Genomic DNA, 12,576 nt, shown 5'->3' with positions numbered 1-12,576 from the left:
AAGGTCTTTTATAAGAGCCCTAAATTGGGACTGTGCAACCCAACTGAACTGCACAGCGCCTCCCACAGTACAGTCAGAACTGTTTATTTCTTTGATCCACCATTACTCAATTTATCAATGGGCTGTGGAAGTAGGTAGCACATTAGTTGCTCCCTTTAAGCCCTACAAAGTGTTTGGCTTTCCCTTGAGGTTATAACTACTACTACTAATAATAATAAACTACGTTTTTTATTTAGTGCATTTAAAGGTAGCTTCTCAAGGTGCTTTACATAAAAAAAAAAAGACATGCATATAATACAAAAAAAAATAAAAAAATAAAATAGAGATATTTAAACATGCATATGAAAACACAGTTAATAACAAAACAGAAAACAAAACAAAAAAGTAAAAGCTGTCATTATAAAATATGTTTTAAGATTTAAATATAAAGTATGAGCTTCTCTAAATTCAGGTGGAAGCAAGTTCTAAAATTTTGAGCATAAGAAGAAAATGCCCCGTCACCCTTAGAGCGTAGACAAGTCTGGGACAGGGACAACTAAAAGACCAGATTTGAAGGAGCAGAGATCACGTTTAGGGGTGCAAAGGGTCAAAAGCTCAGTCAAATACTGAGAAGCCAAACCATGCAAAGCCTTGTAGGTAAGCTTGAAAATTTTAAAATCAACACGAAACCTGACAGGGAACCAGCGCAAGGATTCCAAGATAGGAGTAATGTGATCTGGATGAATTTTGCACATACTGCAATTTATTTAGTGTGGATTTAGTGACCGCAGCAAGGAGTGCATTGCAATAATCAATGTGAGAAAAGTGTTGATCAGCTTTTCAGCCACAGAGAATGATAATTTAGGCTAATAATACAGGCTGATAATATTGGCTTATCTAAGGTTTCTGACCCCTGCTGACACTTGGAGGGTCTGAATCCTTAATATAAAGTTTTGCATGATAACTGAACATTCCTGACCATTGCCCTCTTTCACTCTACTCTGAATTACAACAAATAGTTGGCACTCTAGCACAATGTAAACCTGGCCACAGTTCATTAAGGTCCACTGGCTCTAGATTTGCTCACCTCTTCTTCAGACTGGAGCGCACCCGTTTCTCCAGCTGACACCGTCTTTTCTGGAGGTCAGAGTTCAGCTGATTACAACGAGTCTTTTGGTCTTTACTGAGTGCCCACACCTGAAACATACGCATCCACAGACAAATAATTTAACCATTGGTAAACACATTATTAAAGGAATAGTTCACGCCAAAATTAACATTTTGTCATTATTTACCCACCCTCATGTTATTCCAAATAGGGCTGGGTATTGATACAGATTTCCTGATTTGATTCGATTTTGATTTCAATTCGATTCCGATTGATTTGGGTATATTTCTGTTATAATGCCTGTACTGCTTACATATGAAAGAAATTCTCTCCCATTTAATGCTGCTAATTATACAGGGGACCTTCTAACTAGGTACAATAGGAAAATATAAATTGTACAAATTATATTTTTTGTTTATCATCATTTGTGTCACATTTTAGCTTTTTAAAAATGTAAAAAAATCCATGTATTCAATAAATAAACATAATATTATATTGCATATATTATATTTTGCTACATGTTTGTTTAATGCATAATTTATACTATTTACAAGTATTTACATTTATTTGAGATTTGTAGAACATGTGCTAAAAATCTGTACAGTCTCTTTAAGAAAACTGGAAGTTATGTAAAGAGCATCTGTAAATGAGTGTATATTAACGAAAGAGAACTTGAATGGATTCTTTACCTCATCCATGCTATTTGTGATTAGATTAAATGTTTATGTTTTGTTGTTGTTACAACTGGTTGTAAAGAACAGAAAGGATGTTAAAAGAGACATAATTCAATGGCCAGTGGCTTAACATCACAGACATTTTTTGTCGCACAGCGCGAAATCTGGTCTCATATGCAAGTGATTTACTCATTGTAGAATGCTGCGCATAGAGTAAAAGATACATCTTGGGATTTAAGAATCGATATTGATATTTACATGTTTACATAAGAGGCATTCCTGCATTCAAAAACTGCTAGACGAAGTGCGATGGAATGTGACTTGAGACTCGTTGGCCTGTTTGAAACTTGACACACCATTTTAAAATCACATCGATGATGAGTGAAGATTAGTGACCAGTGAATAATAACTTAAATTTCGGTCTGCTCATCACACAAAGCTATCGCATGGCTTCAGAAGTCTTAAAGTGCACAAATTGCATAGAGTACTTTCATGGTGCTCTCATAGTGCTTTTCTGTCCTTTTGGAGCTTGACACCCTGTGGTCATTTAGAATGGTCATTACACAGAAAAAAAAAATCTTAAAAACAATTCATGTTTTACGAGAAAAACTAACAGCATTCTGGTTTGGAATGACACAAGGATGAGTAAATAATGACAGAATTTCATTTTTGGGTGAACTCTTGCATAAATACAGTGACGCTGCACTATAAAATGTAGTTTACCTTTTTGAGATGTTTCTTTCGCAGCTCCTTGAGTTCCTTGCATTGCTTCTTCAACAGCTTCAGGTAGGAATTGTGCTGCTTAAGCTCTTCAATAGACTGAGGTTCAATTACTGCAAAACACGCACAGTTTTTTTTATGACCTACAACACCTCTAAGCTCTCAATGTTGGGACAGCATGATGGACAAAGATGAGGGTACGATGGTTAGATGATGGTTAGTGGGTCTTACCTTTAAGAATATTGTTGACTAGATCTTCTTTAGGGCCTAAAATATTACATACGGACATACAGGTCACTTAATGGAGAGAACATGCATATTCATGAATAGACATCAATGCAGAACTGACATGGCTGGAACATGGGAGAAAGAGACAGAGAAAGACAGAGAGGATGACAGCACATAAATAGCAGGCAATTTCTTTGAGATATTTGTATATAGGGTTTTCACTGAACCTGATGCAGGGGTGCTCATGACCTCATTGACGACCGGAGGAAGTGTTGGAGAAGGCATAGGGCAGATGGGGTCAACAGAGGTCATGCAGCTAGAGTCAATCTTGTCTCCTTCCTCTTGTTTTGAAGGGCCACCCTGCAGATACAAACATTCGTAGTATGTAGTCATATAATCGAATAAAGGCTCTCAAGCCCATTTGAAATGGCAACCTCAACCCAGTTTTTTCCCCATAATGTGACTTATTTCCAAGTGAAAAATTATACTGAATGATTATATACATTTCAAGGCTGCTTTTTCTATAGTTATTTGCTGTTATTGCAGTTTATTACGTTTACGTTAACTGGCATTAAAATACAGCATTAAAGCTGAAGTGTATAACTTTTTCAGTGTTACAACACTTTCTCCTATCCTAGCCTAATATGCAGAGACAACTATAAGTAAGCTATACGCATGTTAATTTTCTCAAAACCATGTCTCTGTGGTGCTGCAATATTCCTCTGTTTGTTCTGAGCGGTTCGTCCAGCTAAACAACATTGACTCAACCAATGGCACGAGTTGGGGGCAAGAATTTCTGTTCAATCAACACCAGGGTACAATAAGACCAGGAATGTGTATTAAGAAAAGTAAATAGGCTCAGTTTTCATATTAACTTAACAACATTTTACTTCATGGGATGGTGGGTTAATGGTTAAGTATTTGGACCATATAGTTGCAGGTTCAGTCCAAAGGAGCCAGGGACATACTCCAGTCACTATATGCAGTATACATTAACTATTATAATGTTTAATTGCATTAGATTTGCTAAATAGAACTATACTAAAGTTTCACACACACACACACACCTCTGTGGGGTCCTCCATAAGTGCTAAAAGTTGCCTTTCTCTCTGGGCCAGCAGAGAGAGATGTTTGATGGGGTTTGTCAGAGCCTCAGCGTACTCTACACAAATACAAGACATACAAGAGAAAAAGAAAAGAACAACATTCAAGTAAGCCTCTGCTCCAAAGAGTGGCACTGAAACGCTGTGGTGTAGTGGGTAAAAATCTGGGGCTGGTAACTGAAAGGTTGTTGGTTCAAATCTCGCACTCCATTGCAGATTTAATTGATTTATTTGGTTAGTTTTATTGTCTTATTTTCCAGTAAAAATATCTAAATATCCTTAAAACAAGAAAAATTTACTTGAGAAGTAGAATGACATAAGATATTAAGTCTTTCAACAAAGAGAACAGAGAAATGTAACAACATTTTATGGGGTTTAAGCTAAAAAAAGAAAGTAAAAATTATTTTCCAGTTGGGTACGAAAAATAAACTTGTTTTACCTTTAAATAAAGGTTTGTTTGTTTTCCTTACCCCAGTACTTTTTTTTGTTCTAAGCATAAACGTTACTAAATTTTGTTAGATTTTTCTGAAAACAAGAAAACATTTCTTATGTCATTTTGCTTCTCAAGTAAATTTATCTTGTTTTAAGAATGTTTAGATATTTTACTGGAAAACAAGACAAAAAAAACTATTTTTTGTAGTGTGGGTGACCCCTGAGACATCACCATTGTGCACTTGGAGCAAGTTGCTTCAGGGGGATTGTGTACTGTGTAATTGTACTCCAAGTCTTTTTTGATAAAACTGTCTGCTACATTCTTACAAAAGATTTCTCTAATGCCACACTGCAGCAAACAATTCACGTAATGACAGCTGAACTTTCATTTAATTCATGTAGTATTTACAGATTATAGAATCAAACTGAATAATTAGTAGTTAACAATTTAACACAGTGACTAACTATTAGACAAGACAAAACAAGATGCCACAGTTGATGGCCAAGAGATGCCAAAAATAGACCAAAGCAACCACTGTGGATTCAGGAGTGACTCCTTTATTTCATACACACAGAACAATAATTTAGGGGCTTCCCTCCTGCAAATAAAAGTGACTGTCATTCACAAAACTGTGAAGTGTGTATGTGGCCTTCATGTCCAACATCTCTCTACAGAACCTCCTGTTAGTAATTACTAATATGTAGTAGGGTAGAAACATAACAGCATGTTTCTCCTTGGTAATCATAGCTTGTGTAGTCCCATAGATGTCTCTCCTACCTTGGTGCTCGTTGGGGATGTAGTCCTGCGCCTCAGTGTACACGAGCAGGGAGGACAACATGAGTGGCTGATTCAGCTCATTTTTCAGACTGATGTAGTGGTACCCTGAAATAAAAAAAAGTACAATGTAAGCCAATAAATTTTCAGTGCAATATCAGACTAGCAAGAAGAACTGTGTTCTCCACCACATTTGTACAAACCTGGGCGCAATGCCGATACTGGCAAGATGCGATGTCCAATAAACTTCCCGTTTTCCTCATAGACGGCTATTCTCAGAGATGCCAGGGTAGGCAACACCACCTTGGGAGATAGTAATTAACAGAATATTTTCAGCGAACAATGGTTTCAGATATTAGTGTGTTCCTTCCACAAAGCTAATCTATCACATGGCTTTTGAAGACTTGGAATAGCGCACTGTCCATTTATAAGGTGCTTTTTTGTCAACTCGAAAGCCCCTGTCTCCATTTACTATCACTGGATGAAAAAAAAACAAAAAAACAGTGTACACATTTTGCTTAAGTTCTCTTTTTATGTTCCAAGAAGAAAGTCATTACAGTTTGGTTGACAAAATGGGGGGTGAGGATGAAAAAACATGAATTTGTGAATGTACTTTTCCTTTCATTTGTTACCTTGTTGAACACAAAGCTATCTTCATCCCAGACTGGGTCCAGAGAGTTATTATTCGAGGTTTTAGTTCGATATTTCCTTTTAGTGTCTGCAGGAAGCCCAAACATGTCCACCTCCACATAAACACCGACCTTCTTATCGTTCAAAAACTGACCCGAGATGATCTGTGTATGCGAGGGAAAGGTGAGATTGATGTACATAAGTGAGCTGATCTTATGTATTACATTTGCAATTTCAAAGCAAAATAACTAAAGATAATTATAACTTCAAACAGTATGCTACATGGAACCACGTAACACCTTGATCTTGACTGTGTTGGCTACGATGCCATCCACAATGTTCATAGTGAAGGGGTCAAAGTGTTTGTCAGTGCGTCTCATGAACTCTGGCTTTAACAGGTAACCACAGTGGCCATTATATTCAAACACGCCCATGTTCAGCTGCATCGGCAAGTCTATGAGACAGAGACAAACAACGGTGTAAGGCTGCTTTAAAAGTGGTGACTTTTGAGAAAAAAAATTATTTGAATATAAACACTTAAGAGGAAAAGAAGAATATATTTCACCTAAACACATTGGCCCCAAGAAGTATTTGGACACTCAAGTCACAATTAAAAATTGTATGAACGTCAGTGCATTATAAAAGAAAAAACCTAAGGGAGTGGAATTTATTGTAATGAAAGACAACACATACACACTTTTGAAGTAAAACATTTTACAACAGTATTCACTTTATTGTTTAAAATTAAGCATTTGGACATTTCTGGTTGTCAAAGTTAGTGGAATATGTCCATAGTTAATATTATGAACTATACCTGACACATATGTGAACTCGAGGAGAACTGACATCATACATCCACTAAAAAGCACCTTGAGACCAGTTAGTAAAAGCACAGAAATGTGCAACTGATATTATTTAAGACATATTTAAGTGTGGATTAAAAATGTCTGAATGTATCCAAGTGTCCAACAATGTCTAAATACCTTTTAAGGCCACTGTATATATGGAAATAAGTGTCTCAATATCTGACCAAGAGTCTGGAAGTTTAGCGCCACCATCTGGCAGCCCACGTTCCAGAAGAGTTGTGGCATGTAGTTACTAGAGTCAACACGAGTCCCTTTGGGGTAGATACGACTCATCTGCTTTTTATTGTATCTGAATGCACACATTTTGCTCAGGAAGAACAACATAAACACACACACACAAGTACACAAACATCTGAAACATAACATTTTGGCTACATCTTTGAGACTGAGACTGGTAAAGGATACTCTACAAACTCGCTGGGAGAGTTCTTTAAAGTGTCCATGCCCTTGGTCTCCACAAAAGATGACATCTCAAAATATTTATTCCTCTCTGAAAACAGAAAGAAAGAGGAATCCACTTTATATTATGTTGATATACAAACAGCCATGGCGCCAAACATCTATTAACCTAGCTAATTTGTATATCACTGCACAGCATCTATAGAGGCCAAACTTAGCACTAAGTAGGTTTATATGTCAGTGACTGCAATGGAAGGATGCCACTAAACGAATTTGCTCAATAAAATAATGTATCCTTAACATTATAATTAAATAGTAATTTATAACCAATTTAAAAAATCAATAAGGAATTTTAGGCTGTGCTATACTGTAAATATAGTAGTGGCTGAAAGGATTGCAGGCACTTCGCGCTGTGCTGAACAACAATCTTTAGCATTGCAGAATTACACTTTAAGCCTAAAGAAGCCATTAATATAATCCATTATGCACATAAGAAGCCTAAATTAAGTCATTAATTAAGCAATTAATGACTTGTGCGCACACACACACACGATCACAGTATCATACTCACTGGATGCCACCTCAAAGGATTTGAATTTGACTGGTTCTATGTAGTTGACTAATGTGGACATCTCCTCTGTGGCATTCACCTCACTGTACGCAGTACCCTGAAAGAGACACATCAAATGCTTTCATGAATGACTTACTCTATCCGGAGAAGTCATTCCTAAAGGGATCTTTTCGTGCATTTGTTTACATATTGTGTTAAAGTTTTAGCGTCGTAATTTAGTGTTTCATGACCATTCTGTACACTCTCTTTGACATTAAGGGTTAAACTGACAGGTTAGATGGGAGAGAGATTGTGGAAGGACAGATTGACATATCACAATAATTACCTCATCAGTGTTGTTGTGTTTCTTTGGATCTGGAATGGGTTCCTCTTCCTCCTCTTCATCACTCTCTCCATCTCCTCGATCTATAAAGTAATACAAAATAAAACACACACAGAAAGACACACACAATTAAATATATCCCGTAAATGCATTCACCATAACCTTCCATACTGCTACCTAATTGACATCAGTCTTCACCCTGATTGGTTGGACCTTGTGTCAACTAGGCACAAACCCACCAATAGATTTGCGGATATCAAGGTCTTTGGCCATCCTCTCTGCAAACTTCTCACCCCCATTGGATATGACCTGGCCCATCTCCCCATCAGACAATGGACAATCTAAACACAAATCTTATAATGAATGGGTTTAAATGTGAAATTAAATAAGCAATGCAATGAAATGAAATGAAAAAACAAAACAAAATGGATTGCGTGTACATGAAACTAATTCATAACCACAAAAGGAGTTAAAAGTTGACTTGATATATGTTGTTTTAGGCATGTCCACATTAATCAGTTTTAGTTAAAAACTCTGTTTTTCGTTTTCTAATGTCATCGTTTTTTAAAGTATGTGATTATGAAGAGCGTTTTCGAAAGTCTCTATTCTGGCGGAAGGAAACGCAGCTCCAGTGTGAATAAGTGTCATAAATGTAGTAAAATCAATGCATTTTTAAACGAAGAGCTGTTAGTGTGGACGAGGCCTTAGACGTGGGCTGTTCAATAAATTCAGAAGGCTAACACAGACATTATCTACCTTGTTAAAGGTGCACTCAGTATTTTTTTCCTCAACCCTTAAACGCATATCTCAAATCTTTAGTGATCCGGGACCTCATTCCACCCTCTGTACCTCATCGATTTCCTGGAGTAATGCCCACACCTCTTTAGTATCAGCCTGATCTCACTAAAAAATCAGCAAGTGTGTGCTGATTTTTCTTTAGCCAAAATCGTTACACACTGACCGAATTTGTAAAACACTGCCCCCAGAGGCTAAAGCGGTAAGTGTTTTAGAGCATATAAACAAGTGTGACATCCATTTACTGTATATCCAGGAGAAGTCGCCTGAAGCCAGTTGTTAAAAGAACTGTTTTCAGCTGTACAGGGTGTAAAACAGTGAAGAAAAATGCTTATTTTATTTAATCTACCCCCCAACCAAAACCAAAATCTAACCCTAACCATTAGTAGAGACATAATGCAATGTTAGGGACAAAAATGCCAACCTCCTTATCACGCTTGTGATTGTTTATATAAACGTGATTACCTCCTCATTTGAATGGGGATTGAACTGTGGTCTCCCGTGTAACTGATACAATGCGCTACCAGCTGTGCCACGAGGGAAAGTTAACTGTTGTGGAGCCGCTGCAAATATGTCCGATGGGTGATAGGGCATGTCAGTGAGTCGGCATACTGTTGCCGATCCTAGGGTACCGGAACTTTCGGAAACAGCATGCCGACTTCCCGTGTAATCATGTTGTTAATATTCCTCATCCTTTCTCTTGTGAATAGTGTACCACAAAAAAAATGCTAAAATTGATATGTTTACTATAACAGCATATCTATTTTTTTGATTATTACAAGACAAATGACTACTACATTCATACAAATGGCTGCTATATCATGTTGATTTTCTGTGGTAATGGTGAATTATCAGTTTTCCATATGCGTGTCATGTACACATACTTATTATACATGCAATTTCTTACTCAAAGTAGTGCTGATGTTTCAGTGATTGACTTGATTTGCATTTGACATTGCTATTTGATGAAGAAACAACATCGAAGTAAACTATAGCAAGTTTAACACATGAACAGTATGATATGGCTATTGTCTTTCAGGTGTACTACTGAAATTATGCAAGTTGTGTTTCTATTTAGACTCGATTAGAGCCTGAGAAAATACTTGTGTATGTTATGTTTTATGTGTTGCCAGGGGTTAAATTGGGCCGGAACGTTCCGGAAGGGTGTCCCGGCACCTTCAATTCCAAAAAGAATAAGAAAATGCTTGATTGTCAATCCATTCCATTTGTTGTTTTCGCCGATGTGATTTTTGTTTGATCCATTTGACACATTCCGTCTCTAACTAGTGAGTATACTTGTTCAAAAAAAGGGAAAATAAAGACTACTTGACAACCAACACACTGTAAAAGGTTTCAATGTTATTTGTGGCTATATTTATGTGTGTACTCCATTTTTGTTGATTTAGCATTTATTGTTATTATGTGTTTTGTTTTGAGTTTTTTTCTTCTAGAAAATATACAGAGGGATTCACTAGTAGAAATGCTTCTAAACTCTTTTATAATTTAATGCAAATGTTTTCATTACAAATAATATTATCAGAATAACAATTTGAGTAATAGGTAGTTGTGTAGAAGGTGTTTGATTCCCCTGTTAAGAACGTGCACTTACTTTTAAATTGTAACATAGTTAGATACAAGTTTAGCATGTTCTAATCTATAAGATGACATCACCCGTTTTAAGGGTCCCTCAACCTCCGAAATACCAATTTAACCCCTGCGTGTAGCTCAATATGTATTTGACAGCCAGTTGCGACTCATGAAATTTCAGTGTGAAAGTAAAGAATCCTGTTCTAGATTTGTCCTGATTTGTTACATCATCTCTTTGATAAATGACAACTAAAACGTAAAACTATAACAGAATATATTCTATTCCATTATTTTCTAATTGTCTTGAAAATGCTTTGAAAATGTTACACTATCTAAGCATTTTGTAGAACCATTTGTGATAGATATACGTGTCGGCTATATAAAGACCGGAGTATGTGATACTGTTTGGTGAAATACTGTACCCATGCATTTAAGGTTTAAAAAGGTTTTACAGATAAACAAATCCAACTGAAAATCAGACACACTAATAAATAAATTAATCATGACTGTCTGCGAATAGGGCATTCTTACAGTGTCAAAAAGTTTTGTTCTTGCATGATTCTACATCCACAGCAGGTGGTGTCAGAATTTAGTGTAAGACCACTAAAAAACAGCCAGCACTACAAAAATCGAAAAATTACTGAATGCACTTTTAACTAAATATGCAGATATGAGAGTTAAAATGGGGCATGAGAACAGAGCTGTTCAAGGTTGTAGTCCAAAAACCTGGAAGAGAATTAGCATTTTCGAGCCATGGGTTCTCTCTGGAAGTTTTTATAAATGCAGTTTTGGCTTTATGAGTAAAATAAGGTCTGCAGTAAAAATTACTTTAAGAAACTTGGACGTTTTATTCTAAAACATAAATTACAAAAATTCCTACCCCAAAAGTTAATTTTGATGCCGGCGTGTATTTTAAAAAGTATGTTGCTAACAAGGTGCTAATTAGGACTACAACCGTTTTCCGATTCTTTAGGTACGTGCACTCACATGCTTGTGGAAGTTCTAGTCCTTATTTAGCATCTTGTAAGCAATATACATTTTTTTTAAATACGACGGCTTCAAAATTCTTATTTGAGGTATGACTGTGTGTAATTTATGTTGTAGAACAAAACATTTTTAAACAATGTTAACCACAGATCTTATTTTACTTATAAATTGAAAAACTCCATTATAAAAATCCATAAGAAATTCCAGAGAGAACACATGTATAATAAGCCTTCAGTGTTTGCCTACAAGTTGATGTCACGACTGAACAGTTCTATAAATGATGAACTAAAAATTATTTTTGAATGAAATGAATATGATGACTTTGATTTGAAAAAAGCCTGAGAATTTTCAAGTTCAGAGTGAACAATTTTACTCTTTCACATTCTTTTTTTTTTTTTTGCTAGACTGGATCAGAACATGGGTGGGACTGTGTGTGTTTATAAACACACACCATTCAAAGGCGAGGACTGGTCATCTGTGCCATCTTTGCGTCGGATGCTCCCTCCATTAGATGCCTTGTGCTCATGTTTCTTCTTGTTCTTGATTAGGATCTTCCCCAAAAGCTCCTGGGGGCTTGGCAGTTGTTGACCAGGAACTAGCTGTAAAAACAACATGCTTTTAAAGTTTACTATCTGATCCCAACAGTTTTAAAGAAATGACGAATCAAAACCAAACACATTAACAGTCACCACTGTTCTAGGATCGGCGGACACCGTGTCTTAACTAGGCATGACACAATACAGCATCAAATGATAAAGTTGTCTCTTCCATGACCATGAAAAGGAGGACATTTTGTCTGTCGCCTGTTTTCTATGTCTAGCATTCCTGTTTAGCACCTCCGCAGTGAAATCTTATTGCTCAAAAATCCTGCTTCATATAACTGTATATTAAATATCAAGTATGCTCCGATTAGCTGCTAATGTGTGGTGCCACATGACATTTTCGCTTCTAGTATGGACAGGCAAATTACTTGTTGCATAGTGGTTGGTTATGACATGCGAGACTTATGACCTCTGACTCACCGGATATTTCTCCAGGGGTTCGATGAGCAGCGCGTCCCCAAACATAGAGCGGCAGTACTCTGCCATCTTAGCCTGCTGCTTTGCTCTGAGCAGAACATAATGACACAGGAGAGAGAGATATAGATACAGACAGCAGTCTCAGACAGATGTATGCTTCATACACGCACACGATTGTGCCTAATACTTACGAGTCCACATGATTCTCAAAGGACAGGATAAGGGGATAGGGAGACGTCTTGAATGCACTTTCAGCAATGGCCTCAATCACTTCCTAAAGAAAGAGATAGAAAACATTTTAAACTGATACTACAAAAATTGTACACACACTCACCACTAGCAAAAATGTGTTTATTTCCATTTGTTCATTTCATACAAATT

At 36.6% G+C, this 12,576-nt stretch overlaps 1 protein-coding gene across 2 annotated transcripts in view; it reads right to left on the bottom strand.

The window, feature by feature from the left end:
• Positions 1 to 12,576, bottom strand: part of LOC127441036 (1-phosphatidylinositol 4,5-bisphosphate phosphodiesterase beta-3-like) — an 89,675-nt gene that overhangs the window by 10,791 nt on the left and 66,308 nt on the right. For both annotated transcript variants that reach the window (XM_051698174.1, XM_051698184.1), the window contains 17 exons: positions 12,387 to 12,469; positions 12,199 to 12,283; positions 11,628 to 11,775; positions 8,047 to 8,148; positions 7,811 to 7,890; positions 7,486 to 7,582; positions 6,921 to 7,005; positions 6,680 to 6,804; positions 5,949 to 6,103; positions 5,652 to 5,813; positions 5,223 to 5,322; positions 5,023 to 5,127; positions 3,777 to 3,871; positions 2,937 to 3,069; positions 2,713 to 2,748; positions 2,485 to 2,594; positions 1,067 to 1,176 (listed from right to left, as the gene is read on the bottom strand). In XM_051698174.1, coding sequence (XP_051554134.1) covers positions 1,067 to 1,176; positions 2,485 to 2,594; positions 2,713 to 2,748; positions 2,937 to 3,069; positions 3,777 to 3,871; positions 5,023 to 5,127; positions 5,223 to 5,322; positions 5,652 to 5,813; positions 5,949 to 6,103; positions 6,680 to 6,804; positions 6,921 to 7,005; positions 7,486 to 7,582; positions 7,811 to 7,890; positions 8,047 to 8,148; positions 11,628 to 11,775; positions 12,199 to 12,283; positions 12,387 to 12,469 — 1,811 coding nt within the window. The remainder of the gene's footprint in view (positions 1 to 1,066; positions 1,177 to 2,484; positions 2,595 to 2,712; positions 2,749 to 2,936; positions 3,070 to 3,776; positions 3,872 to 5,022; positions 5,128 to 5,222; positions 5,323 to 5,651; positions 5,814 to 5,948; positions 6,104 to 6,679; positions 6,805 to 6,920; positions 7,006 to 7,485; positions 7,583 to 7,810; positions 7,891 to 8,046; positions 8,149 to 11,627; positions 11,776 to 12,198; positions 12,284 to 12,386; positions 12,470 to 12,576) is intronic.

The sequence above is a fragment of the Myxocyprinus asiaticus genome, chromosome 1, assembly GCF_019703515.2.
Source record: "Myxocyprinus asiaticus isolate MX2 ecotype Aquarium Trade chromosome 1, UBuf_Myxa_2, whole genome shotgun sequence".
In the NCBI taxonomy this organism is placed as follows: domain Eukaryota; kingdom Metazoa; phylum Chordata; class Actinopteri; order Cypriniformes; family Catostomidae; genus Myxocyprinus; species Myxocyprinus asiaticus.
The sequence above is the reverse complement of the archived record's forward strand: the minus strand, read 5'-3'. Positions and strand labels throughout refer to the sequence as shown.